The sequence below is a fragment of the Scyliorhinus canicula genome, chromosome 14 (assembly GCF_902713615.1).
Source record: "Scyliorhinus canicula chromosome 14, sScyCan1.1, whole genome shotgun sequence".
Taxonomy (NCBI): Eukaryota; Metazoa; Chordata; class Chondrichthyes; order Carcharhiniformes; family Scyliorhinidae; genus Scyliorhinus; species Scyliorhinus canicula.
The window spans coordinates 38,006,830-38,032,272 of NC_052159.1; the positions used below are offsets into that span (position 1 = coordinate 38,006,830).

At 45.4% G+C, this 25,443-nt stretch overlaps 1 protein-coding gene across 2 annotated transcripts in view; it reads left to right on the plus strand.

Moving 5' to 3' along the window:
* The window catches only part of ccdc169 (coiled-coil domain containing 169), a 127,119-nt gene that overhangs the window by 604 nt on the left and 101,072 nt on the right, over nucleotides 1–25,443 (plus strand). The window contains exons 1-4 of one of the 2 annotated variants that reach the window (XM_038818898.1): nucleotides 11,793–11,813; nucleotides 12,489–12,571; nucleotides 13,356–13,466; nucleotides 14,061–14,101. In XM_038818898.1, the coding sequence (XP_038674826.1) occupies nucleotides 12,493–12,571; nucleotides 13,356–13,466; nucleotides 14,061–14,101 (231 nt within the window). In that variant the 5' untranslated portion in view covers nucleotides 11,793–11,813; nucleotides 12,489–12,492. Of the gene's footprint in view, nucleotides 1–11,792; nucleotides 11,814–12,488; nucleotides 12,572–13,355; nucleotides 13,467–14,060; nucleotides 14,102–25,443 lie in introns of those variants that run through there. The other variant, XM_038818897.1, reaches the window with a different exon arrangement.

The window sequence follows — 25,443 nt, forward strand, 5'->3', positions numbered from 1 at the left end:
ACATCTTTGGACTGGGAGGAAACCCACGCACACACGGGGAGGGTGTGCAGACTCCGCACAGACAGTGACCCAAGCTGGAATCGAACCTGGGGCCCTGGAGCTGTGAAGCATTTGTGCTATCCACAATGCTGCCCATGTAAACGTTTCGTTGCAAATGAGTAAAGTTTGCGGGGCCGTGTGAGGGGGATGTGAGTTTTGTGGTGCTAATGAAACGGATATCGAGGCACAGGGAGAAGGTGGAGAGATCCAGAAATGCGTCGAGAAAGGCTAGATAGGCTCGGTCTCTTTTCTCTTGCAACAGAAAGGCTGAGGGGTGGCTTTAAAATTATGGAAGGATTTGATAGAGTGGATATTCTTTGTTGAGGGGAAGAGCTGTAAGATAGTCACCAATAAATTCACGAAAAATGTCTTTACCCAAAGAGTGGTGAGAATGTGAATCTGGTTACCAGTGGCTGAACTACATATTCTTGCTGCTTTTAAGGGGAAGTTAAATAAGCATTTAAGGGAGCAGAGAATAGATGGTTATGATGGTATATTTCGATGAGGATGAATGGGAGGAGGCTGGAGTGGACCACAAACACCAACATGGACTGGTTGGGACGAATGGCCGGTTTCTGTGCTGTATATCCTATGTTATAGGATAGGATGAGTATAGAGGGATACGGCACAACGAAGTGCTGATGGTTTTTGGCAAAGGTTGATATCATGACCTGTACAGGCTTGGAGGGCCGGTTCCTGTGCTGTATTGTTCTTTGTTCCATGCTGGGAATTACAAATTTTATTAATAAGCTGAACAATTGCTCAGGGCTTGTAGTTATTTATACTGTGCCTTTGCACATCTTTGGAAGAATCTCAAAGCACTTAAAGTAAAGTGAATTACTTTGAAGATTTTGAAAGTGATTTGTGGGGAATGTTCAAAGAAGAATTTTACATAGAGGCATTATTAAGGATAATGTCTAGACTTCTGAACTTGCCATATCATTTATCTCTTGCAGGTTTCAATTTCTGGCAAGCTCTTTGACGAACATTGCTCACAGCTCCAGCAATACCCTGATCAGGCAGTACACAGCCTCTGCATTGCAGTATAATTAATTCACATTGAATTTGGAGAATTTGATTTTTAACAAACTGATTTCTTTCCATCTTCCTCAGTTTACTTTCCCACCTAGCTCTGTATCGCAGCAAACTTGGATATATTACCTCTGGCCACTCACCTAAATTAATAATATAGGTTGTAACCATCTGACATCCAAGCACTTAACCTTGAATTATTTATTGCACTAATTACACCCTAGTATCCTAAAAATGAGCTGTTTATTCCCACTTCCTGTTTTCTGATTGTTAACAAATCCGCAAGTCATGGTCATATTTTTCCCCAAGTCTCATAAGCCTAATTTTATGCAGCAACCTCTTGTGTGGCACCTTATCAAAAGCTTTCTGAAAATCCAAATATACCACTGTTTTCACTCTTGTGTACCTGCTAATTCTACCATTAATAAACTAATAAATTTGTCACACAATTTCCCACTCGTAAAACTGTGTTGTCTCTGCCCTACCATCTAGTGATTATTCAACCGTCCTGTTACCGCATGCTGAATAATAGATTCTCACATTTACTCTACTCCTGATGTCAGACTAACTGATCTATATTTCCATTTTCTCTCTGCCTCTTTTCTTGAATAAGAGGGTTTTATTCTTTCCAATCAACTGGGACCATTCCAGACTCTAGGGAATTTTGAAAGATCACAATTTAATGCATCCTCTATCTCTGCATTCACCTCTGCAGAATGTTTTTAAAGATGCAAAAGGAGTTTGGGAGCCCTGGTATTCAAATGACAGAAAGTTAACATTGCAGTATAGCAGGCAATTAGGAAGGCAAATAGTATGTTACTCTTTATAGCAAGGGGGTTAAGTACAAGGGTAAGAAAGTCATGCTTGCAATTCTACATCAGTTAAGATATAGGTGCAGAATTAGGCCATTCAGCCCATCGGGTCTGCACTGTCATTCTATCACGGCTGATATGTTCCTCATCTGCTACCTGCAATGTTACAGATCAAGAGCTGGATTAGAACAGAATCATAGGGGTCGGCATGGTGGCACAGTGGTTAGCACTGAGACTACGATGCTGAGGATCCGGGTTTGAATCCCAGCCCTGAGTCACTTTCCGTGTGAAGTTTGCACATTCTCGCCGTGACTGCGTGGGTTTCACCCCACAACCCAAAGATATGCTGGTTAGGTGGATTAGCCACACTAAATTGCCCCTTAATTGGAACAAAAATAATTGGGTACTCTAAATTTATTTTAAAAAAAGAATAGAATCATAGTATTTACAGTGCAGTAGGGGGCCATTCAGCCCATTGAGTCTGCACCAGCCCTTGGAGAGAGCACCCCACTTAAGCCCAGCTTCCAACCTATCCCCGTTACCCAGTAACCCCATCTAACCTTTTTGGACACTAAGTGCAATTTAGCATGGCCAATCCACCTAACTTGCACATCTTTGGACTCTGGGAGAAAACTGGAGCACCCGGACGAGACCAACGCAGACACGGGGAGAACGTGCAGTCTGGATTGCGAAATTAGCCAGAGCATCTCCTCCCTAGAACACATGACCTAGGAGCGGGAGTAGGCAATTTAGCCTCCTGAGCCTAACACCCTCAATGTGTTCATGGCTGATCCCATCCTAGCCTCAACTCCACCGTCCTGCCCGATCTCCATAACCTCTCAACCCATGACCAATTTAAAATCTGTCCAACTCCTTACATTTATTCACTGTTCCTGTATCCACTGCACTCTGGGGTAGCGAATTCTACAGATTTCCACATGATGTTTCTGAGACCATAACAAGAGATCTTTGCTGTTTGTAACTAAAGAAGGATATACTTGCCTTGGAGGTGAGTGCAACAAATGTTTGCCAAATTGATTCCTGGAATGGGATGGTTGGTCTTTGAGGGAAGATTGAGTAGAATGTGAAATAAAAACAAGGTGTTGGAAAAACTCAGCAGGTCTGGCGACATCTTTGGAGAGAGAAACAGAGTTAACGTTATGACTTCTTCGGAACAGAAGAGAGGCAGAAATGATTTTGTTTGAGTAGAATGTGCCAACGTTCCCTAGAGTTTAGAAGAATGAATGTTGACCTCATCGAAACATATCCAATTTCTAGAGGGCTTGGCAGGGGGAATGCCAAGTGATTGTTATCCTTGGCTGGAGAGTCTAGAAATAGGGGTCCTAATATTTCCCTCAAAATAAGGGACCGATGCTCAATTATTGAGTATATTCAAAATTGAAGTTGATGGATCTTTGGGCACTAAGGGAAGAAATCAAGGGACATTGGGATCATGCAGGAAAGTGGAGTTGATATTGCTGTTTAGTCAAATTCTTATTGCATGGCAGGGTAGGCTTGAAGGGATGTTGGTGCTTATTCCAGCTCCTATTTTGTTCTTATCAGAAGAATAAACATGGTAACTATAGATATGTGAATTTGGCAGTTGTGGGTAAACTCTTAGAATCCAAAATTAAAAATTAAATTAGTAAGCATTTAGAAATGTATAGATTATTCCATAATAATAATCTTTATTAGTGTCACAAGTAGGCTTGCATTAACACTGCAATGAAGTGACTGTGAAAATCCCCAAGTTGTCACACTCCGGCGCCTATTCGGGTACACTGAGGGAGAATTAAGAATATCAGATTCACCTGACAAGCAAACCTTTTAGGATTTATGAGAGGAAACCGGAGCACCCGGAGGAAACCCACATCCAGTGCAAGGTAAAATAGGACTGAGTCAGTATGGCTTCATTAAGGGGAGGTCATATCTGACAAATCTATTAGAGTTGTTTGAGGAGGTAACAAAGAAGTTAGACAAAGGAGAACCAGTGGACGTGATTTATTTAGAGTTCCGGAAGGCCTATGACAAGGTGCCGCGTAGGAGACTGTTAAATAGGTTAAAAGCCCATGGCTTTAAGGGTAAGATCCTGGCATGGATAGAAGATTGGCTGACTGGCAGAAGGCAGAGAGTGGGGACAAAGGGGTCTTTTTCAGGAAGGCAGCCGGTGACTAGTGGTGTGCCTCAGGGGTCGGTGCTGGGACCACAACTTTTCACAATATATATTAATGATCTGGAAGAAGGAACTGAAGGCACTGTTGCTCAGTTTACAGATGATACAAAGATCTGTAGAGGGACAGGTAGTATTGAGGAAGCAGGGGGGGGGGGGCTGCAGAAGGACTTGGACAGGCTAGGAGAGTGGGCAAAGAAGTAGCAGATGGAATACAGTGTGGAAAAGTGTGAGGTTATGTACTTTGCAAGGAGGAATGGAGGCATAGAAGATATTCTAAATGGGGAAATGCTTAGGAAATCAGAAGCGCAAAGGGGCTTGGGAGTACTTGTTCAAGATTCTCTTGAGGTTAACGTACAGGTTCAGTCGGCAGTTAGGAAGGCAAATGCAATGTTAGCATTCATGTCGAGAGGGCTAGAATACAATACCAGGGATATACTTCTGAGGCTGTTTAAGGATCTGGTCGGACCCCATTTGGAGGATTGTGAGCAGTTTTGGACCCTGATTCTAAGGAGGATATACTGGCCTTGGAAAGGGACCAGAGGAGGTTCACGAGAATGATCCCTGGAATGAAGAGCTTGTATGAGGAACGGTTGAGGACTCTGGGTCTGTACTCGTTGGAGTTTAGAAGGATGAAGGGGGATCTTATTGAAACTTACAGGTACTGTGAGGCTTGGATGCAGTGGATGTGGAGAGGATGTTTCCACTTGTTCGACAAACTAGAACCAGAGGACACAATCTCAGACTAAAGGGACAATCCTTTCAAACAGAGATGAGGAGGAATTTCTTCAACCAGAGGGTGGTGAATCTGTGGAACTCCCTGCCGCAGAAGGCTGTAGAGGCCAAATGACTGAGTGTCTTTGAGACAGAGATAGATAGGATCTTGATTAATAAGGGGATCAGGGTTTATCAGGAGAAAGCAGGAGAATGCGGATGAGAAAAATATCAGCCATGATTGAATGGCGGAGCAGAGTCGATGGGTTGAGTGGCCTAATTCTGCTCCTATGTCTTATGGTTTTATGGTAATTGTCAAAGACAAGTCACATTTGGCAAATTTAATAGATTCTTTCTGTAGAACTGACCAATTGGATCGATAAGAGAATGCAGTAGATGTAGTAGATTGTAGATGCATTGGCAGAAAATCTGATAAGGTGAATTGAAGCAGCTTGAAGGGAACGTTGGTTGACAGTGAAGACACTGGGTTAGGGTAAATGGTATTGTTCAAATTGGAAAAGCGATGGAAGCAATGTACCCCAGCGGTCAATACTGGGTTACACTTGTAAATTATTTGGACTTGGAAAATGTTTATTGATGACATAATAATAATAATCGCTTATTGTCACAAGTAGGCTTCAATGAAGTTACTGTGAAAAGTCCCTAGTTGCCACATTCCGGCGCCTGTTCGGAGAAGCCAGTACGGGAATTGAACCCACGCTGCTCTACACTACAAGCCAGCTGTTTAGCCCACTGTGCTAAACCAGCACCAAGAGGGAGGTTTGACAAGTGGTAGGCAGAACTGTAACAACCATAGAATTTAGAGTGCAGAAGGAGGTCATTCGGTCCATCGAGTCTGCACTGGCTCTTGGAAAGTGTACCCTACCCAAGGTCCACACCTCCACCCTATCCCCATAACCCACCCAACACTAACGGCAATTTTGGACACTAAGGGCAATTTATCATGGCCAATCCCCCGAACCTGCACATCTTTGGACTGTGGATGGAAACCAGAGCACCCGGAGGTAACCCATGCGCACACAGGGAGAATATGCAGACACTGCACAGACAGTGACCCAAGCCGGGAATCGAACCTGGGACCCTGGAGCTGTAAAGCAATTGTGCTAACCACAATGCTACCATGCTGGCCCTAAGACTTTAGGTTATTTGATTGGGTAGAATTTGGGCAGGTGTGATTTAATGTGAATAAGTGTGAGCACAGTAAGAAGTCTTACAACACCAGGTTAAAGTCCAACAGGTTTGTTTCAAACACGAGCTTTCGGAGCACGGCTCCTTCTTCAGGTGAATGGAAAGGCTTGTTCCAGAAATGTTTATATAGACACAGTCAGAGATGCCCCGGAATGCGAGCACCTGCAGGCAATCAAATCATCAAAGATGCAGAGAGAGAGGTAACTCCAGGTTAAAGAGGTGTGAATTGTCCCAAGCCAGTTCAGTCGGTAGGCCTCTGCAAGTCCAGGCTTGTTGGTGGGGGCCGGATGTAATGCGACATGAATCCCAGATCCCGGTTGAGTCCGCATTCATGCGTGCGGAACTTAGCTATAAGTTTTTGCTCAGCAATTTTGCGTTGTCGCGTCTCCTGAAGGCCTCCTTGTAGAATGCTGACCCGGAGATCAGAGGCTGAATGTCCTTGACTGCTGAAGTGTTCCCCAACTGGAAGGGAACAGTCCTGCCTGTTGATAGTCGCACGATGCCCGTTCATTCGTTGTCGCAGTGTCTGCATGGTCTCGCCAATGTACCACGCTTCGGGACATCCTTTCCTGCAGCGTATGAGGTAGACTACATTGGTCGAGTCGCACGAGTATGCGCCGCGTACCTGGTGGGTGGTGTTTCCACGTGTAATGGTGGTGTCCATGTCGATGATCTGGCATGTCTTGCAGAGATTACCCTGGCAGGGTTTTGTGGTGTTGTGGTTGCTGTTCTGAAGGCTGGGTAATTTGCTGCAAACAATGGTTTGTTTGAGGTTGCGCGGTTGTTTGAAGGCCAGTAGTGGGGGTGTGGGGATGACCTTGGCAAGATGTCCATCCTCGCTGATGATGTGTTGGAGGCTGCGAAGAAGATGTCGTAGTTTCTCCGCCCCAGGAAAGTACTGGACGACGAAGGGTACTCTGTCAGTGGTGTCCCGTGTTTGTCTTCTGAGGAGGTCGGTGCGGTTTTTTGCTGTGGCGCGGTGGAACTGTCGATCAATGAGTCGAGCGCCATATCCCGTTCGTACGAGGGCATCTTTCAGCATCTGTAGGTGTCTGTTGCGCTCCTCCTTGTCTGAGCAGATCCTGTGTATACGGAGGGCTTGTCCATAGGGGATGGCTTCTTTAATGTGTTTCGGGTGAAAGCTGGAGAAGTGGAGCATCGTGAGATTATCTGTGGGCTTGCGGTAAAGCGAGGTGCTGAGGTGACCGTCCTTGATGGAGACGAGTGTGTCCAAGAATGGAACTGAATTTGGAGAATAGTCCATGGTGAGTTTGATGGTGGGATGGAACTTATTGATGTCATCGTGTAGTCGTTTCAGTGATGTCTCGCCGTGGGTCCAAAGGAAAAAAATGTCATCGATGTATCTGGTGTATAGCACAACGCAACGCCATCCGCACTCTCAAGACCAACCGCAACATCGTCATCAAACCAGCAGACAAAGGAGGGGCCACCGTCATACTGAACAGAACAGACTACTGCAAAGAAGTATACCGACAACTCGACAACCAGGAACACTACAGGCAGTTACCCGCAGATCCAACCAAGGAACACATCCGTCAACTCAGCAGACTGATCAAGACCTTAGATCCAGACCTTCAGAACACCCTACGTGCTCTCATCCCACGTAATCCCCGCATTGGAGATCTCTACTGCCTCCCGAAAATACACAAGGCCAACACACCAGGCCGTCCTATCGTTTCAGGCAATGGGACCCTGTGTGAGAACCTCTCTGGCCACATCGAGGGCATCTTGAAACCCATCGTACAAGGTACACCCAGCTTCTGTCGCGACACGACGGACTTCCTACAGAAACTCAGCACCCATGGACCAGTTGAACCAGGAACATTCCTCGTCACAATGGATGTCTCGGCACTCTACACCAGCATCCCCCATGACGACGGCATTGCTGCAACAGCCTCAGTCCTCAACACCGACAACTGCCAATCTCCAGACGCAATTCTGCAACTCATCCGTTTCATTCTAGACCACAACGTCTTCACCTTCGACAACAAATTCTTCATCCAGACGCACGGAACAGCCATGGGGACCAAATTTGCACCTCAATATGCCAACATCTTCATGCACAAGTTTGAACAGGACTTCCTCACCACACAGGACCTTCAACCGATGCTATACACCAGATACATCGATGACATTTTTTTCCTTTGGACCCACGGCGAGACATCACTGAAACGACTACACGATGACATCAATAAGTTCCATCCCACCATCAAACTCACCATGGACTATTCTCCAAATTCAGTTCCATTCTTGGACACACTCGTCTCCATCAAGGACGGTCACCTCAGCACCTCGCTTTACCGCAAGCCCACAGATAATCTCACGATGCTCCACTTCTCCAGCTTTCACCCGAAACACATTAAAGAAGCCATCCCCTATGGACAAGCCCTCCGTATACACAGGATCTGCTCAGACAAGGAGGAGCGCAACAGACACCTACAGATGCTGAAAGATGCCCTCGTACGAACGGGATATGGCGCTCGACTCATTGATCGACAGTTCCACCGCGCCACAGCAAAAAACCGCACCGACCTCCTCAGAAGACAAACACGGGACACCACTGACAGAGTACCCTTCGTCGTCCAGTACTTTCCTGGGGCGGAGAAACTACGACATCTTCTTCGCAGCCTCCAACACATCATCAGCGAGGATGGACATCTTGCCAAGGTCATCCCCACACCCCCACCACTGGCCTTCAAACAACCGCGCAACCTCAAACAAACCATTGTTTGCAGCAAATTACCCAGCCTTCAGAACAGCAACCACAACACCACAAAACCCTGCCAGGGTAATCTCTGCAAGACATGCCAGATCATCGACATGGACACCACCATTACACGTGGAAACACCACCCACCAGGTACGCGGCGCATACTCGTGCGACTCGACCAATGTAGTCTACCTCATACGCTGCAGGAAAGGATGTCCCGAAGCGTGGTACATTGGCGAGACCATGCAGACACTGCGACAACGAATAAACGGGCATCGTGCGACTATCAACAGGCAGGACTGTTCCCTTCCAGTTGGGGAACACTTCAGCAGTCAAGGACATTCAGCCTCTGATCTCCGGGTCAGCATTCTACAAGGAGGCCTTCAGGAGACGCGACAACGCAAAATTGCTGAGCAAAAACTTATAGCTAAGTTCCGCACGCATGAATGCGGACTCAACCGGGATCTGGGATTCATGTCGCATTACATTCGGCCCCCACCAACAAGCCTGGACTTGCAGAGGCCTACCGACTGAACTGGCTTGGGACAATTCACACCTCTTTAACCTGGAGTTACCTCTCTCTCTGCATCTTTGATGATTTGATTGCCTGCAGGTGCTCGCATTCCGGGGCATCTCTGACTGTGTCTATATAAACATTTCTGGAACAAGCCTTTCCATTCACCTGAAGAAGGAGCCGTGCTCCGAAAGCTCGTGTTTGAAACAAACCTGTTGGACTTTAACCTGGTGTTGTAAGACTTCTTACTGTGCTCACCCCAGTCCAACGCCGGCATCTCCACATCATAAGTGTGAGGTAATAGGAGTGTACACTTAATGATAAGATACTAAAGGATGTGGAATGAATACAAACCCTGTTTCTAGGGGTTCAAATGTGTAATTCACTGAATGTGGGGAAATGACAATGACCGTGGACCCACACAGAACAATTTCTGGTTCCCAAATTATCTTACTCTGAAAGCAGTAGTGTTGTAATTTGTACAATAATGAAACACAATAGAATTCTCTGATAATGAGCATATATTGACCAGTTGACAAATGATCACTATCTGACAGATCAGTATCTCATCAAGTAGCAATCCTTGGTGTGCACTGTTGAGTCCATGATTTAAAATGTATATTGCACTGCTGAGTAGCCACACTCAAGCACTCGCTATCTCTTTAAGAGACAGATGTGCTGCTTAGCATGTTAATACTTTTATATCATTCAATACATTTCTCTCAGTCAGAAGGTGGTATCCAATTGGCGCACTGCTCAGCTGTTTTTCAAGTACTGGTGAGTGCCTGAGCAGCCCTATTCAGGACTGTAGGTATTGAACCATCTCCTGGATCCTTCAAATTAACCAGCTAAGGATAATTAGCAGCCCATTAGTAACTTCATCATCCATTCACATGCTAGAGTGATCATTACAACTAAACTGAGTAGATCACTATAAATAATTTAAAAACCTTAACCTGTTCTCCACTTTAGCCAATGCCCCCCCATAGAATGGGCCCTGTGTGGCTGGCTGCAAAATCAAGATAAACTTGATGGATTTTTAAAGACCAGCAGCCGGGAAGACCATATTTTAACAATTTCCTTCCACTGGGTACTCCCTTCCACATAGGCACTAAAATGCCATTCGCCGCTTTACTTGTGTGGAATACTAAACTCAATACTGCAGTAAATGACGGGAAGATCATCTATACTATCCACAACTAAATACCAGAGAGTGACACAATTTGGCTCTCTCCCCATATCCAATCACAGTACAAAATAAACAATAGTATGGGATAGGCTCTGATCTTGCAAAACACACTTTGGATTGCTTTAACTGCCTGATCATTGGGTAAAGGTCTATTATTGTAAACTGGTATTCACTATGAACCTATCGAGGTCTTTTTACATAAAACAAATCCTTGTGCACATGTGCATAATGATAAAACCTTATCTAGTCACACTTTCTGTCACACTTCAGATTTTTTTAATCACTTCAGGTGGTACAGTGTTTCATGCAAATTTTCAAGTAACACTTTGAGGAAGGAACCGAGACAGACACATTTACATTTTAGCAGCAGAACAGTGGGTTGTGCTTTACATGCTATAAATGATCCTGCCCTTAAAATAATGATGCATCCTCTGATTTAACATGAATAACAGCATGAGATATTTGCTAGTTTTATAATGAAACTGCTGCGTCTACTCCAAGTCACACTTCAGTGTCCATCACACATGACATATCACGCACCGTATAAAGCAAACACTCATCATGCTTGAAATCAGAATTCTGTAACTATGATCAGTGAACCAAATATATCACCCTGCCAACTAAAGGGATTGACGAGTTACATCTTTGAAGCATGCAGTGTGCAGGATTTCCAGGCATGCAACGATACAACTCTAGTGGGCACTGTGAATCATGCCTTTCCTTAAGCTTTAATGAGAGTTTTGATTTTTTTTTAATGATTTGAAATTCATTGCATCTTGCCTTTTTTTGTTTATTCATGGGGTAGCTTCATCCCTAATTGGTCCTTGACAAGGTGGCGGTGAACCGCTTCAGTACCTGTGGTGTGGGTGCATTTACAGTGCTATTAGAATTTTAACAGTCCCAGGATTTTCATAGAATCCCCACAGTGCAGGAGGAGGTCATTTGGCCCATCGATTCTGCACCAATCCTCTGAGAGAGCACCCTATCTAGGCCCATTCTCTTGCCCTATTCCCTGTAACTTCATCTATCCTGGAAAAGCTTTGGAAACTAAGGGCCAATTTAGTACAGCCAATCCATCTAACCTGCACATCTTTGGACCGTGGAAGAAAACCGGAGCACCCAGAGGAATCCCACGCAGACACGGAGAGAATGTACAAACTCCACACAGAGAGTCACCCAAGGCTGGAATTGAACCAAGGCCCTGGCACTGTGAGGCAGCAGTGCTAACCACTGTGCCATCATGTTGCCTCTAGTGGCAGTTAAAGAACAGTGATATATTTCCAAGTTAGGCTAGTGCGTGACTTGAAGGGGCAGTTGCAGGTGCTGATATTCCCACATGCTGGCTGGCTGTACTTCTAAGACGTAGATGCTGTGAGTTTGGAAGATGCTGTCAATGGAGCTTTGGTGGGTTGCTGTAGTGCATCTTTTAGAATGTAGATGGCGACACCAATGTCACATGCTCGCTAGTGGAGGAAATTAATGTTTAATGTGGTTGATGGCTATAATTGGGATTAAATAGAGATCAAAACTTCAAGTAGGCTGCCCTGCGGTGTATATTTGCTCCAGCTTTAGGCGATCACTAGTTAATTTCCCATACCTGCTGTCTTTGTGAGAGAGATTGGCAATTTAGCTCTGAAGAATTTTCACGTTTGTGCTACTAATTCATGCATTGCCACAGTTAGACTGGGATTGAAGAATTAATTTCATATGGAAAATTTCATCCACTCAGTTCAACTCCAGGTTACAAAGATGGAAGAACTGTGCGATCTACTCCCTCTTTGAAATTATTATAAAGCATTTTAGCAAATATTATGAGAATGGGTAGCAGCATCATATGTTTAAAAACTTTCCCCCTAGTGAGTGTTAATATGAATCACTTATTTATGCACAAAAACCGCAGTAATTCTTACCACACCAGCTTATCTAAATCTTGTAAGCTCCTCTCAAACACTTGCTATAATAATAAAATTGTCTTGTCTAAAAGTCCTCGGGATTTATTTTCTCTAAAAGCATGCAGAAGCTGTTTTTTGCTGCAGAACCTGATTATTTCAGTGCGCTGTCTTTTGTTTTTGAACACAGAGACATGCTTGATCAATCTGCTTCTGATTTGCAAAATATGGTGGCTCAATTGGAAAAGCGATTGGACAGCATTGAAGATGAAGGTACATAAGAAGAAAAGTTTTGGTTGAGCATTATTCTTTTCCTAGGGCTAAAAACACACTTTATAACACACTGTAATAAATATTTTATTGGATGACCATTAGTTTTTTTGTAACTTCATATTCTACAGAGAGGCTAGCCCTGTGATGCCAGTGAAACATCTGATCAGCCTCTTCAGGGTAATGAGCCCAAGATCAGATCAGGCCAAGAATTTAAGCGGAGAGGAACTTTTCCCCCTGCTGGGTATTCCCCAGTGGAATATCATCCGCTGCCTGCAAGATTTTGATTAGTACAACTTGCATTCATTCCCTTTAACATAGAAAAATGTTCCAAAGCACTTAAAAGCCTCACCTGTGAAAATAATGTCTAGCCAAATGAGTTTTTACCAAAAGTCCAAAACGGTCAGCTTTGTTCTGCCAATGTTTAAGTGGTGGAAACTGCAGCTCATCCAGGACTGGATGTGAGACCAGCAATCTGGCAGTGGAGAGGTTGATATGCGGCGGAGAAATATATGTTTTCATAGAAAAGGTATGGACCATTTAAAATAATGTGTGCTGGTTTCCTAAAATGTACTTTAAACAAAAAAGGTTTGTATGTGAAGATTATGCTCATTAAGGCATTAGTACTGAGCAATACAAAATTCCATTTTAGGCCCTTAGTGTCACTATTTGTTTTGGGTAAGCTGTAAAAGGACTCCATGCATTGCCCAACAATACACATCGATCCCAAACTCAGGCTCTGAAGTTTTTTTTTAATGTCCTGTTTCCTGTGTCCATCCTTCATCAGGGAATGAATGGAAAACTCGGTATGAAACACAGCAGGAGCTGAATACCCAACTAGAGAGACAAATTAGAATTTTAGAAGAGAAAGTGGAGTATATTCGTGGCAATCCAGCAGGTAAATATTTGCACAATACAAGCACTTTCATTTCTTTTTTCCATCATGCAGTTTATTTTTTGCAAATAACATCAAATATTCTTGGGACAATTTAATTTAACACAACATGAATATTGATTCAAAGTAAAATCCATTACATTAAAAGAGGCCAGATTCTTTTAAGAGTTGGATGCACAGAAGAAAGCGTCAATTAAAAAAAAAGATTTAGAGTACCCAATTATTTTTTTCCAATTAAGGGCCAATTTAGCATAGCCAATCCACCTAGCCTGCACATATTTGGGTTGTGGGGGCGAAACCTACGCAAACACGGGGAGAATGTGCAAACTCCACACAGACAGTGACCCAGAGCCAGGATCGAACCTGGGACCTCGGCGCCATGATGCAACAGGGCTAACCCACTGAGTCACCGTGCTGCCTGAAAGCGTCAATGTTAAGAATTATTTAAAACAAAACTATATAAGTTGATCATTTACTACATTGAATTATTTTGCTTTAAATTATTTTACAATCCTGTTTTGTTTGCATTCTCACAAAACTCAGAAAACATTTTACTTATATTTTTGTTATCACGCATTCTTTTGTCCCCCTTTGCAGACAGACTGTCTTCTGTGCGTTCATATGAGGAGATGCCAGTGGTGAGTAACTTGGGAGTTTTTTTGGATTTGGTCTGCACTCACAACAGCGTAAGGGCACCTGTGCAGCTTTACTTTGGACCTCCAATGAGTACGGAGCAGCCTCCTTACTTCCCACAGCCTGCCCACCATATATAAGGCACAAATCAGGAATGTGATGGAATATTCCCGACTTGGCCGGCTGAGTACAGTTCCATTACTCATAAAGTTCAACACCATCCAGGACGAAGAAGCCCATTTGCTATCCACCACTTTAACATTCCCTCCCTGCACCACAGATTCTCTGTGGCTACAGTGTGTACCATCTACAGCATGCACTGCAACAACATGCCAAGGCCTTTTTGACACAAGTTCCAAACCTGGAGCCTCTACCACCGAAGAGGAACAAAGGCATCGCATGCATGGGAACTCAAGTTCCCCTCCAAGTCACATACCACTTTGAATTGGAAACATATTGCTGTTCCTTCAGTGTCAGTGGATGAATATCCTGGATCTCCTTTCTCAACAGCACTGTAGGTGTAGCTATACAACATGCAGTTCAAGAAGGCATCTCATCTCTATCTTCTTAAGGGCAAGTAGAGATGGGCAATAAATGCCGGTGTAGCTATTGATGCTCACATTCCACGAATGAATAAAAAATAAAATGGTTTTACATTTGTAAGTTGCCACCATACAAAATGACATTCTGAAGATTACAACTTAAGGTAAAGCTTTAAATAATCATTATCTGAACAATGCCATTTTCTGCCAATAAATCAGCATTTGTTTTAATGCTTTTTGGATTCTCTTTCCACTCCTGCAGTGTTACCTTTGGCGTTCCCCAATGATTTATTTATGGCCCCTTCCTATTTCTCAACCACATGCTGCGGCTTGACAAAATCATTTGAAAATATATATACAGTGATCTAGGTCTACCTCGCCACCACCTGCCTCAATATGTTCACCGTTTCGGCATTGTCAGATTCTTTCTCTGACACCCGGGGCGGGATTTTCTCAGCCCCGGGCCAGGCCGGAGAATCAACGCGACTGGGCCACGCAGCCCTGACACCAACACGCGGAGAGTCAGCGCCATTGGTGCCGGCATCTTTGGCGCGGCGCCGGTCGTGGGCCGGGATGGGTTGAGCAGCTGTCGTGGAAACGCTGAGTCCTGTCCACTCCTGCTCTCAGCCGGCGGGAACTCAGCGTGGAAGGGTTGGGTGGCAGACTGTGGGGAGGGAGGGGGGCGCTGACCCCGGGGGGCCTCCGATGTGGCCTGGCCCGCGATCGGTGCCCACCGATTGGCGGGCTGGCCTCTCTGGCTGGGGGCCTTCTTTCCTACGTGCCAGCCCTTGTAGTCCTGCGCCATGTTGCATCGGGGCAGGCGCATTGAAGGAGGCCACTGCGAATATGCGCGTTGGCGCCACTGCGCATGCGCGGATCCCATGGCGCCCACTTCGCGCCGGGATCAGCTGCTGGAGCTGCATGAACCGCTCCAGCGCCGTGCTGGCCCCATGTAGACGGCGTTTACAACGGTGTGGACACTCTGCCGCGGGATGAGAGAATCCAGCCCCCGGTGCTGCTTCAACATTAATTCCCTTCAACTAAATTGTGGAAACACTGAAAACATTGGCTTTGGTCCCTGCCACAAGTTCCACTCCCTAGCCCTTGACTCCATGCCCTCCCTGGCAGCTGTTTGAGGCTGGAACAGTCTGTTGGCACCCTTGATTGTCATGTTTAATCTGAGATTGACTTCCGTTATCCGAGCCATCACTAAGACTCACCTCCATAACATTGCTGACTTTGCCCCATCTCAGGTCATCTACAGCTGAAGCCCTCATCCATACGTTTATTACCTCGAGACTTTACTATTCCAATGCACTGCTGGCTGGTTTCTAACAATCTATCCTCTGTAAACCTGAGCTCATGTAAAATATTGCTGCCTGTGCCATCGTTCACCTCAAAGTCTATCCACCCATTACCCCAGCGCTCACTAACCTGTATTGGTTCCTGGTTAAGCAATGTCCTGATTTTTAATATTCTTTCAATGTTGTCATCTTTATTTTCACTCCTCCGCATCCTCACTTCTCCCTATCTCTATCAACTCCTTACTCATCTAATTCGGGCACTTGAGCATCCCTGATTTAAATACTATTATTGGTGGCTGTGCCTTCAGCTCGCTGGGCCCCAAGCTCTGGAATTCCCTCCCTCCCTCTCCACTTCCCTTTACTCTTTTACAACGCAGTTTAAATCCTATCTTGTTGACCAAGCTTTTGGTCATCTGCCTCAAAATGTCCTAATGCGACTCTGAAGTGCATTGGCACATTTTATTCTTTTAAAATTGCTACACAAGTACTAGTTGTTCTTGTTGAATAACAGTCGAGAAGTAGAAATCAATTTAAAAAAAAACGTACTTTATGGCAAATGTGGAATTTTACCTCTGATTTGTACACTCCTTGTGGCCATGGGCAGCACAACAGTCCAATTCTCTGCTGCAGTGGAATGAGAAATGGAGTGTAGCTATGTACCGCCATGATTTCTGTGTGTTTCTGCCTACTTATTGCCCAATGTGTGGCATGGTGGCGCAGTGGTTAGCACTGCTGCCTCACGGCACCGTGGACCCGGGTTCGATCCCGGCCCAGGCTCCACACAGTTCATGTGGAGTTTGCACATTGTTCTTGTGTCTGCGTGGGTCACACCCCCACAACCCAAAAGATGTGCAGGGATAGGCGGATTGCCCCTTAATTGGAAAACCTGTTAAAAAAATTGTTAAAATTAGAAAATTTGAATAAAATATTCTTTTAAAATCTGAGTTATTAAATGTTTTCAAGAAAGAGATATATATTTTGATGAAAAACAGGTTAAAGGGATATGGCCAACAGGTGGGGAGGTGGATTTGAGACCAGGAAGAGACTATGCGTGATATGATTGAATGGCAGAGCAGGCTCAGGGGCTGAATTGCTTACTTCTGCTCCCAATTACTATGTTCCTATGAAAATCACCGCCACTGTAAAGGTGGCTGTACTTATCCTATATGGTGGCCTATGGACAGGATCCGATCTACACGGTCACACAGGAGTGTGATTCTACAACTCAGGGAGTCACTTCCTCTACATTGCCACAGCAGTTTCTGATTATTTGAAGGTCCTGTGTGAAACTTAATGAGAATTCAACAGGCTTCTACAGAGTGAATAATGGATTTCCTTCTGGGATTCCATTGTTCCTGTGCTTTGAGGGGGAGGGTGATAACGGCATGGATGAATGCCAGGAGACTGCAGCTTCATGCAAACAAGAAGCACCCAATTTAAGAGCATCCATACAATAGGGTGTACTGACTACAGGAGATTTCTTTTTACAGGCAGTGTCAGAGAAGGCTGCTTTTTCCTCTAGTACCATGGCAGAGATATGCCAGTTGTTGGATCTTGATATTGAAATCTCCTTCCCCTTCCTTCCAGCCATGCATGTTCTGGTACTTATTCTCCACACAAGTTTTCTCCCACCTTACTTTGTCTCACCCCATCAACATGACATATTCCTTTCTCCCTCGTGCCTGTATCTAGCTTCCCCTTAAAAGCATCTTTGCCATTCATCTACGGACTAAAACTAGGGGGCATAGTTTAAGAATAAGAGGTCTCCCTTTCAAGACGGAGATGAAGAAAAAATGATCCCTCAGATGGTCATTAACACGTCGAATTCTATTCCGCTCAAAGCAGTAGAGGCTGGGTCATTAAATTTGTTCAGGTCTGAATTTTGATAGCCGAGGGACTGGTGGAGCAGGCTTGAAGGGTCGAATAGCCTACTTCTGCTCCGAAGACCTATGTTTCCATGACCCCTTCGCATGATTATTTAATTATTCTATGGTTTTGCTATTCACTGGAAAGGATCTGCTCACACCCGAAGTCGTCTTCTTCTGTTCTCTGCCCAAAGGCAGATCTGGCCCACAATGCCACGACCTCCACCACAGGTGGGTCAAAGAGGTAGACCCTGAATCCACCCCAACAGCCCCTGTGCTGTTGACATCAGAGGCAGGGACGTTAACAACTACACTACAAGAACTCCACCTGAACTCTGTATTCATATATAAAGAATAAACAACTTTTCAAGCACTGCTACTTTCAAAAATAGAAAGTAGACTATTATTTGGGGAAGGAAATGAAACACATCTGAAAATTTAGCCTTGCTGTTAAGATTTTGTTTTGCAAAGATATACTTTATTCACAAATATCTGTGAGAATTATTGCAAAACATTTCAAATTGTCGTAACAGTAAAGTGCAATGATATTCACATTTTCTCCAGAGATCAAGATGCAATCCGGCTTTTTGGCTAAGATCAAGTGTAGTCCCGGGTTACTGTCTGTGTGGAGTTTATACATTCTCCCTATGCCTGCATGGGTGTCACCCCCACAACCCAAAGATGTGCAGGTTAGGTGGATTGGCCAAGCTAAATTGCCCCTTAAAATTGGAAAAAATAAATATTTGGGTACTCTAAATTTTTAAAAAATGATCAAGTGTAGTATCTGTCCTTATCGGTTTTTGCAAAGAGCTAATGCATTTCAATGGGGATTGTGTATTGAAGAAGACAATGGGAACTAAGACCAGGTTTGAGTTCTGCTGCTATTGGTGGACCTTCACACTGGTTTAAACCTCTGGCTTGGACCTAATACTGGTACAGCATGACTCAACGTTTGAGCTACGGCTGCATCTCGAGCACCAGGCCAAGGAGTGTGGAATGCTGTCAGGGTAACAGTGAAGACGTCGGGACAAGACTCGCCCATGGATCAAACTTACTTTGTGAAGCGGGTGCTCTTCTAGTGTTGTGGGTTTGAAGAGGCAGACATCTTCTGCTTCCAAGACTTCCCCAATGGGGAATACTTCGATGTCATTTCAAAAACGTTGCTGGATGCATCAAGCTTCTGAAGGTATTCAAGGGGATTGTCAACCAGAGGTTCCTGTCCATTCTGACTGCGGCGCCTCTGTTTACTCTGCCACCGCAGTTGAATCGGGTTATCACATCTCATCTGTGCAACTCCCACATCCTTGTGATGGGCATGCTCACATTCCTCACCAGGAATGGGGCAGCACGGTAGCATAGTGGTTAGCACAAATGCTTCACAGCTCATGGGTCCCAGGTTCGAATCCTGGTTTGGGTCACTGTCTGTGTGGAGTCTGCACGTTCTCCCCGTGTGTGCGTGGGTTTCCCCCCGGGTGCTCCGGTTTCCTCCCACAGTCCAAAGATGTGCAGGTTAGGTGGATTGGCCATGCTAAATTTCCCTTAGGGTCCAAATTGCCATTAGTGTTAGGTGGGGTTACTGGGTTATGGGGATAGGGTGGAGGTATGGGCTTGGGTAGGGTGCTCTTTCCAAGAGCCGGTGCAGACTCGATGGGCCGAATGGCCTCCTTCTGCACTGTAAATTCTATGAAATCTATGAATGCTGAATGAAAACAGCATTGATGTCAAAGACACTTTTGGTACTTTTTATTTATTTATAAATTTAGAGTACCCAATTCTTTTTTTCCAAGGCCAATTCATCTATCTTGCACATCTTTTATTAAATAAATTTAGAATACCTAATTCATTTTTTTCCAATTAAGGGGCAATTTAGCGTGCCAATCCACCTACCCTGCACATCTTTTGGGTTGTGGGGGCGAAACCCACGCAAACACGGGGAGGATGTGCAAACTCCACACGGATAGTATCCTGCACATCTTTTTGGGTTGTGGGGGTGAGACCCACGCAGACCCGGCGAAAATGTACAAACTCCACATGGACATAGACCCGGGGCCGGGATTGAACCCGGGTCCTCGGTGCCATGAGGCAGCAGTGCTATCCACTGTGCTGCCCCCACATTTGATATCTGAACGAGCAAACGACAGGTCAAGATGACCTTGAAGACAGATGCGAATAGAGCCATCCTGCACCCTCCCTCCAACTTCGCCATTGGAGGAATTCGAGGCCACCTGTTCTATGTGGGGCAGCCATGGGTGTGTTGAAACTGCGGCAAAACTAGATACATTGCTGCTAACTGCCGCACCACCTTCTGCAGAAACTGAATGCAGATAGACATACAACCAAGGACTGTAAAGAAAGCAAATGCTGCAACCTGTGTGGGAGACTGGCTATCTTTACGAGGCCTGCCCAAAATGGGGTGCTACGTACGCAAACATCATCAGTGGTGCTGCGACAAAGAAGTTCATCACAAAGTTCATGTACCCTCCAGCAACAAGAACAAAAACACCGCTGCACAATATGCTAAAAAAGAAGGCCCCAGAAGACCCTTATGAAACAATTCCACTCCCTTTGGAAAAGGAAGATTCAGTGGAAGAAGAGGTAGCAGAACAAGAACGGCCCTGGTAAACGGTAATCCGAAAAACTCTTAAGTGGTAAATACTAAAGAAATTAATTGCCGACATTCTTGTGGACCATCAAGGCAGTTTTCAGCCAGCGCCGCCTCCGAAAGGACACGTTGACCGCCACCGACAAAATAAGCAGCTGAGCACCAAGGGAGTATGGGAGCCACAGAACCCTGGACTACAGATGATGAAGGCAACAAAACGCCCTGGAAACAGCAACTACCGGTCGATGGTGTTACGACACTCTGGGCTAGGAGATGATCAATTCCAGCCCCACTTGACCCAGAGTCGCCTCAGAGGTGAAATTAGAGTTTATATTAATACCCCTGGCTTTGGTTGAGTTAAATTGACCACAGTCACCAGGTTTGTAAAATTTAAGCACAAATAACCTTTTTTTATTAACAGTAATTATAGTTAAATAGACAAAATATACAACTAGCTATCCACTATCTGATTCCCAACCCGCATCACTCCCCCTTTTCTAACTCCCCCCACACTCACGGCAGCCAAACAACACAGTAGGAAAATGGTGGTGAGAAGAAAAGAAAATCTAATAACATAAAATAATCTTTGATTCAGATGCACGTCTTGTAGTTAGTTTCTTTCTCAAGGGTAAGACTTCAGTTGGTTACATTATTTTCCTTAAGCTTGTAACGATCTTCACTGCAGACTCACAGAGACAGCAGGCAATCAGCAGCAGAGAGAGAGAAACACAGCTCCTCTTCCTTTGAGGGTCTAGAGCTTCAGATGGTTTTCTCTGGCAAGGTTATCTACTTTTTCTGTAGATGCAGGATCCTTTCAGATTTACAGCAAAGATGCGCCAGACACTCACTGGTTTTAGAAAAATAAAGGAGTTCTTTACTTCAGTAGCGAGAGAGAGAGAGAGATTGTTCCTTCTCCTTCCAAGGTCTAAACATTTCTGTCACGCTCTCCCAGAGCATCACACAAGAACCAACCACTGATTTTTATCAGACAGAACACTGTTCCTGGCCACCCCACAGGTTGCCAGTTAACCAACAACTGACTGCCTCCAAAAAAATAGTTCCTAAGATTAACTCAGTGCCAACGAGTCTGTTTCTGCTTTCCTGAAACAAGACCTGGGAACTCAATATCCTGGCAAGCACTGTTCTGCTTAAAGGCACATCCCGATTATGGGTCCATGGACCAAAGATAATAAAATAAAAGAAATGGGAACAAAGGAAATAAGCAGGAAGGAGTCTTACACTGGGAGCAGCAATGTGACCAACGCACCCCAGACCCAAAAAAATGAACACAAGGACACGCACCAGCTCCCGGAAACTGGGAGCAGCAATGTCTGAGAGGAAGATCGGCCTGCGGTCACAACACCTACTGAGTGCAATGCAGAACACCATGGGTACAAAATCTGCGCAATGTCACCCAGTCGACATTACGCTCCCAAATAGACCAGAGATAGTTTCTCAGGCCTGCAACAGTTTGTGAACACCACAGGTATGCAGGAACATATCCATAAACCTGAACCTGCAACTGAATAGACTCTGGACTTTGTGACTTGTAAATCTACTTTTTTAAATGAGTTTTAAAATGTCATCTTCATGTGCAAAGCATTAAAGCTGCTTTACACTATGTGGCCAACTTTGCTTACCTGACCAACGTTAAGGCTGGTATGCTGTTCTTGCAGGAGTGTGGAATACCTCACCGCAGCAGCTACAGATGGTGGTCGAGTTGGTGGTCCCATGGGCCATCCATCTGGTCATGTGGAAACAATTGTCTGGCCTGGGTATTCTGTGGGGTGGCAACAACACAATCACCGAAGTTAAGGAGGTGGTGGGCGAACGCCTCCTTGTTGCAAATGTCACATACAAAAATATTCCCCTCAGACTGATTAACGCGTGCGCCCCTGACGTAAAGAGTGAGTGGCTGGCTGGCAGCCCTTCAGCAGCGCCACTGCTGCTGGCCACTTCCAGGTCAGTCAATCTGGGCGGTGACTTTTGATGCGACTGGATGATCCGGCAGGGCCGACAGCAAACTGGATTCCACGTCCAGACTCCTGATGGAAACGGTAAAATATGCAAACTGCACAACATCGCCAGTAACCCTGCAGACATAGTCACTGCCAGACGGGTTCATCCGTTCCAGGATAGACTTCCTGTTTGTGTCCTGTGCGTTGACTGTCAGATCCACCAACATCAATCTGTGTTCTTCTCTGACCAATGCCTCCTACTGGCTGACTGTTACCTACAGGAAAACCAGATGGTGGACAGGATGTCATGGAAGCTGACCGTGAAACTGGTGACCCCAGAGAATCTTGCGAAATTCAAAGGCTGGAGAACTGTGAAACCCCTCTTTGAATATCCATTGTTCTGGTGGGAAGCAAGCAAGCAAGGGGATCATTAAGAGGTTCTTCATCCTCAAAGTGGCTCAGAAGGCAAGAGAGAGTGGGGAAAATGTCCTGACTCCAGAAAAGCATGCAGAATCTACTCTGGCTGCAGGGGGTTGACGTCAAGGAGGATCTCCAAGAGATGAAAAGCCAGCAAGCCTCGCTCTTCACCTCGGAGGTCTCCACGGTCATCTTCCAGTCCAGAGTCGGCTCTATGGAGCAGGATGAGACATGCTCTCGCTTCTTCTTCCAAATGGTGCACAGGGAACCCTCTGTGATCAGCAGCCTGAAGGAAGAAGATGGCTCATGTAAATTCATCGCAGTCTGAAATTTTGAGGATCAGCAAATCCTTTTACGCAGGACTCTATGACCTCAAGTCAACAGACAGCAGGGTCTCTCAGTCCTTCCTATCATCTATCACAGAGGTCTTAGACAGCCGCGAGTGGGAGAGCGTGAACAAAGAGCTAACTTGGGATGAGCTGACAAAGGCCATCAAGTCCTTTGAGATGAGTAAAACTCTCGGAAGCGACAGCTTACTGGCTGAGTTGTATTCTGCTCTGTGGCACCGGATCGGCCCAGACCTGCTGGAGGTGTACGACAGTATGCTTCTGGACGGCAGAAGGCCTGAATCCAAGAGGAAAGGCATCAACACCCTCATCTAGAAGGAGAAGGGGAAAGGGAAGAAATTAGAAATTGGTGACCCATTTCACTGTTGAATGTGAACTATAATATTCTAGCCAAGGTCATTGCTAATTGGATCAAGTCTGCTTTGGAGTTGGTGATCCACCCAGATCAGATGTGTGCTGTACCCACCAGGAAGGCCTCTGATGGCCTCACGCTACTCAGTGATACGATGGCCTATGTGCAGGACCGGAGGGTACACCTCCATCATCAGCACGGACCAGGAGAAGGTGTTTGATAGAATATCTCACACCTACATGATGGATGTGCTCTCCAAAAAGGGGCTTGGGGAGAGAATCCACAATTGGACCCCACAGCTCTACACAAACATCATTAGCGCATTTTCAATCAATGGGAGGGAATCAGAAAACTTTCATATCAAATCTGGAGTCAGGTAGGGCTGACTTTCAGAAGGCGTTTGACAAAGTCCCGCATAGGAGATTATTGTGCAAAATTAAAGCGCATGGGATTGGGGGAAATGTATTGAGGTGGATAGAAACTGGTTGGCAGAGAGGAAACAAAGAGTGGGGATTAATGGGTCCTTTTCAAATTGGCAGGCAGTAACTAGTGGGGTACCACAGGGATCGGTGCTGGGACCCCAGCTCTTCACAATATATATTAATGATTTGGATGAGGGAACAAAATGCAACATCTCAAAGTTTGGAGATGGTACCAAGTTAGGTGGGAGGGTGAATTGTAACGAGGATGCAGGGATCCTACAGCATGATCTGGACAGGTAGGGTGAGTGGGCAAATCAATGGCAGATGCAGTATAATTTGGATAGGTGTGAGGTTATTCACTTTGGAAGCAAAAACAGGAAGGCAGATTACTACCTGAATGGTTGTAAATTGAGAGAGGGGAGTGTGCAGTGGGACCTGGGTGCCCTTGTGTACCATTCGCTGAAGGTAAGCATGCAGGTGCAGCAGGCGGTAAAGAAGGTTAATGGTATGTTGGCCTTCATTGCGAGAGGTTTCGAGTATAGAAGCAGGGATGTGTTGCTGCAATTGTACAGGGCCTTGGTGAGGCCACACCTGGAGTATTGTGTGCAGTTTTGGTCTCCTTCTCTGAGGAAGGATGTTCTTGCTCTCGAGGGAGTGCAGCAAAGGTTTACCAGACTGCTTCCAGGGATGGCGGGACTGTCATATGAGGAGAGATTGACTAGGTTGGGATTGTTCTCTCTGGAGTTCTGAAGAATGAGGGGGGTTCTCATAGAGACTTATAAAATTCTAACAGGACTAGACAGGGTAGATGCAGGGAAGATGTTACCAATGATAGGTGTGTCCAGAACCAGGGTCACAGTCTGAGGATTCAGGGTAAACCATTTCGGACAGAGATAAGGAGACATTTCTTCACACAAAGAGTGGTGAGCCTGTGGAATTCATTACCACAGGAAGTAGTTGAAGCTAAACCCTTGAATATATTCAAGAGGAAACTTGATATAGCACTTGGGGAGAATGGGATCAAAGGCTATGGGGAGAAAGGATTAGGCTATTGAGTTGGATGATCAGCCATGATCGTGATGAATGGCGGAGCAGGCTCGAAGGGCTAAATGGCCTTCTCCTGCTCCTATCTTCTATGTATCTATGTCCTTAGTCCTCTCTCCTCTGTCCTGTTTTTGTGTTCTATCCTAGAATTGTAGGATCCTTACAGTGCAAAAGGAGGCCATTCGACCCATTGAGGCTGCACTGACCCTCTGAAAGAGCATCCTACCTATCCCCATAACCCCATCTAACCTTTGGACAGTAAGGGGCAATCAATTTAGCATGGCCAGTCCTCCTAACCTGTGAACTGAGAGGGGAAACTGGAGCACCCGGAGGAAACCCATCAGACACAGGGAGAACATTAAAATTCCACTGTCACCCAAAGTCGTAATCACACCTGGGTCCCTGGCTCTGTGAGTTGTTGCATTGAACCTTTTGCCAAATACATCCGGAAGTATTTGGGCATAAGAGGAGTAATGATCCCTGGTAGCGGAGAC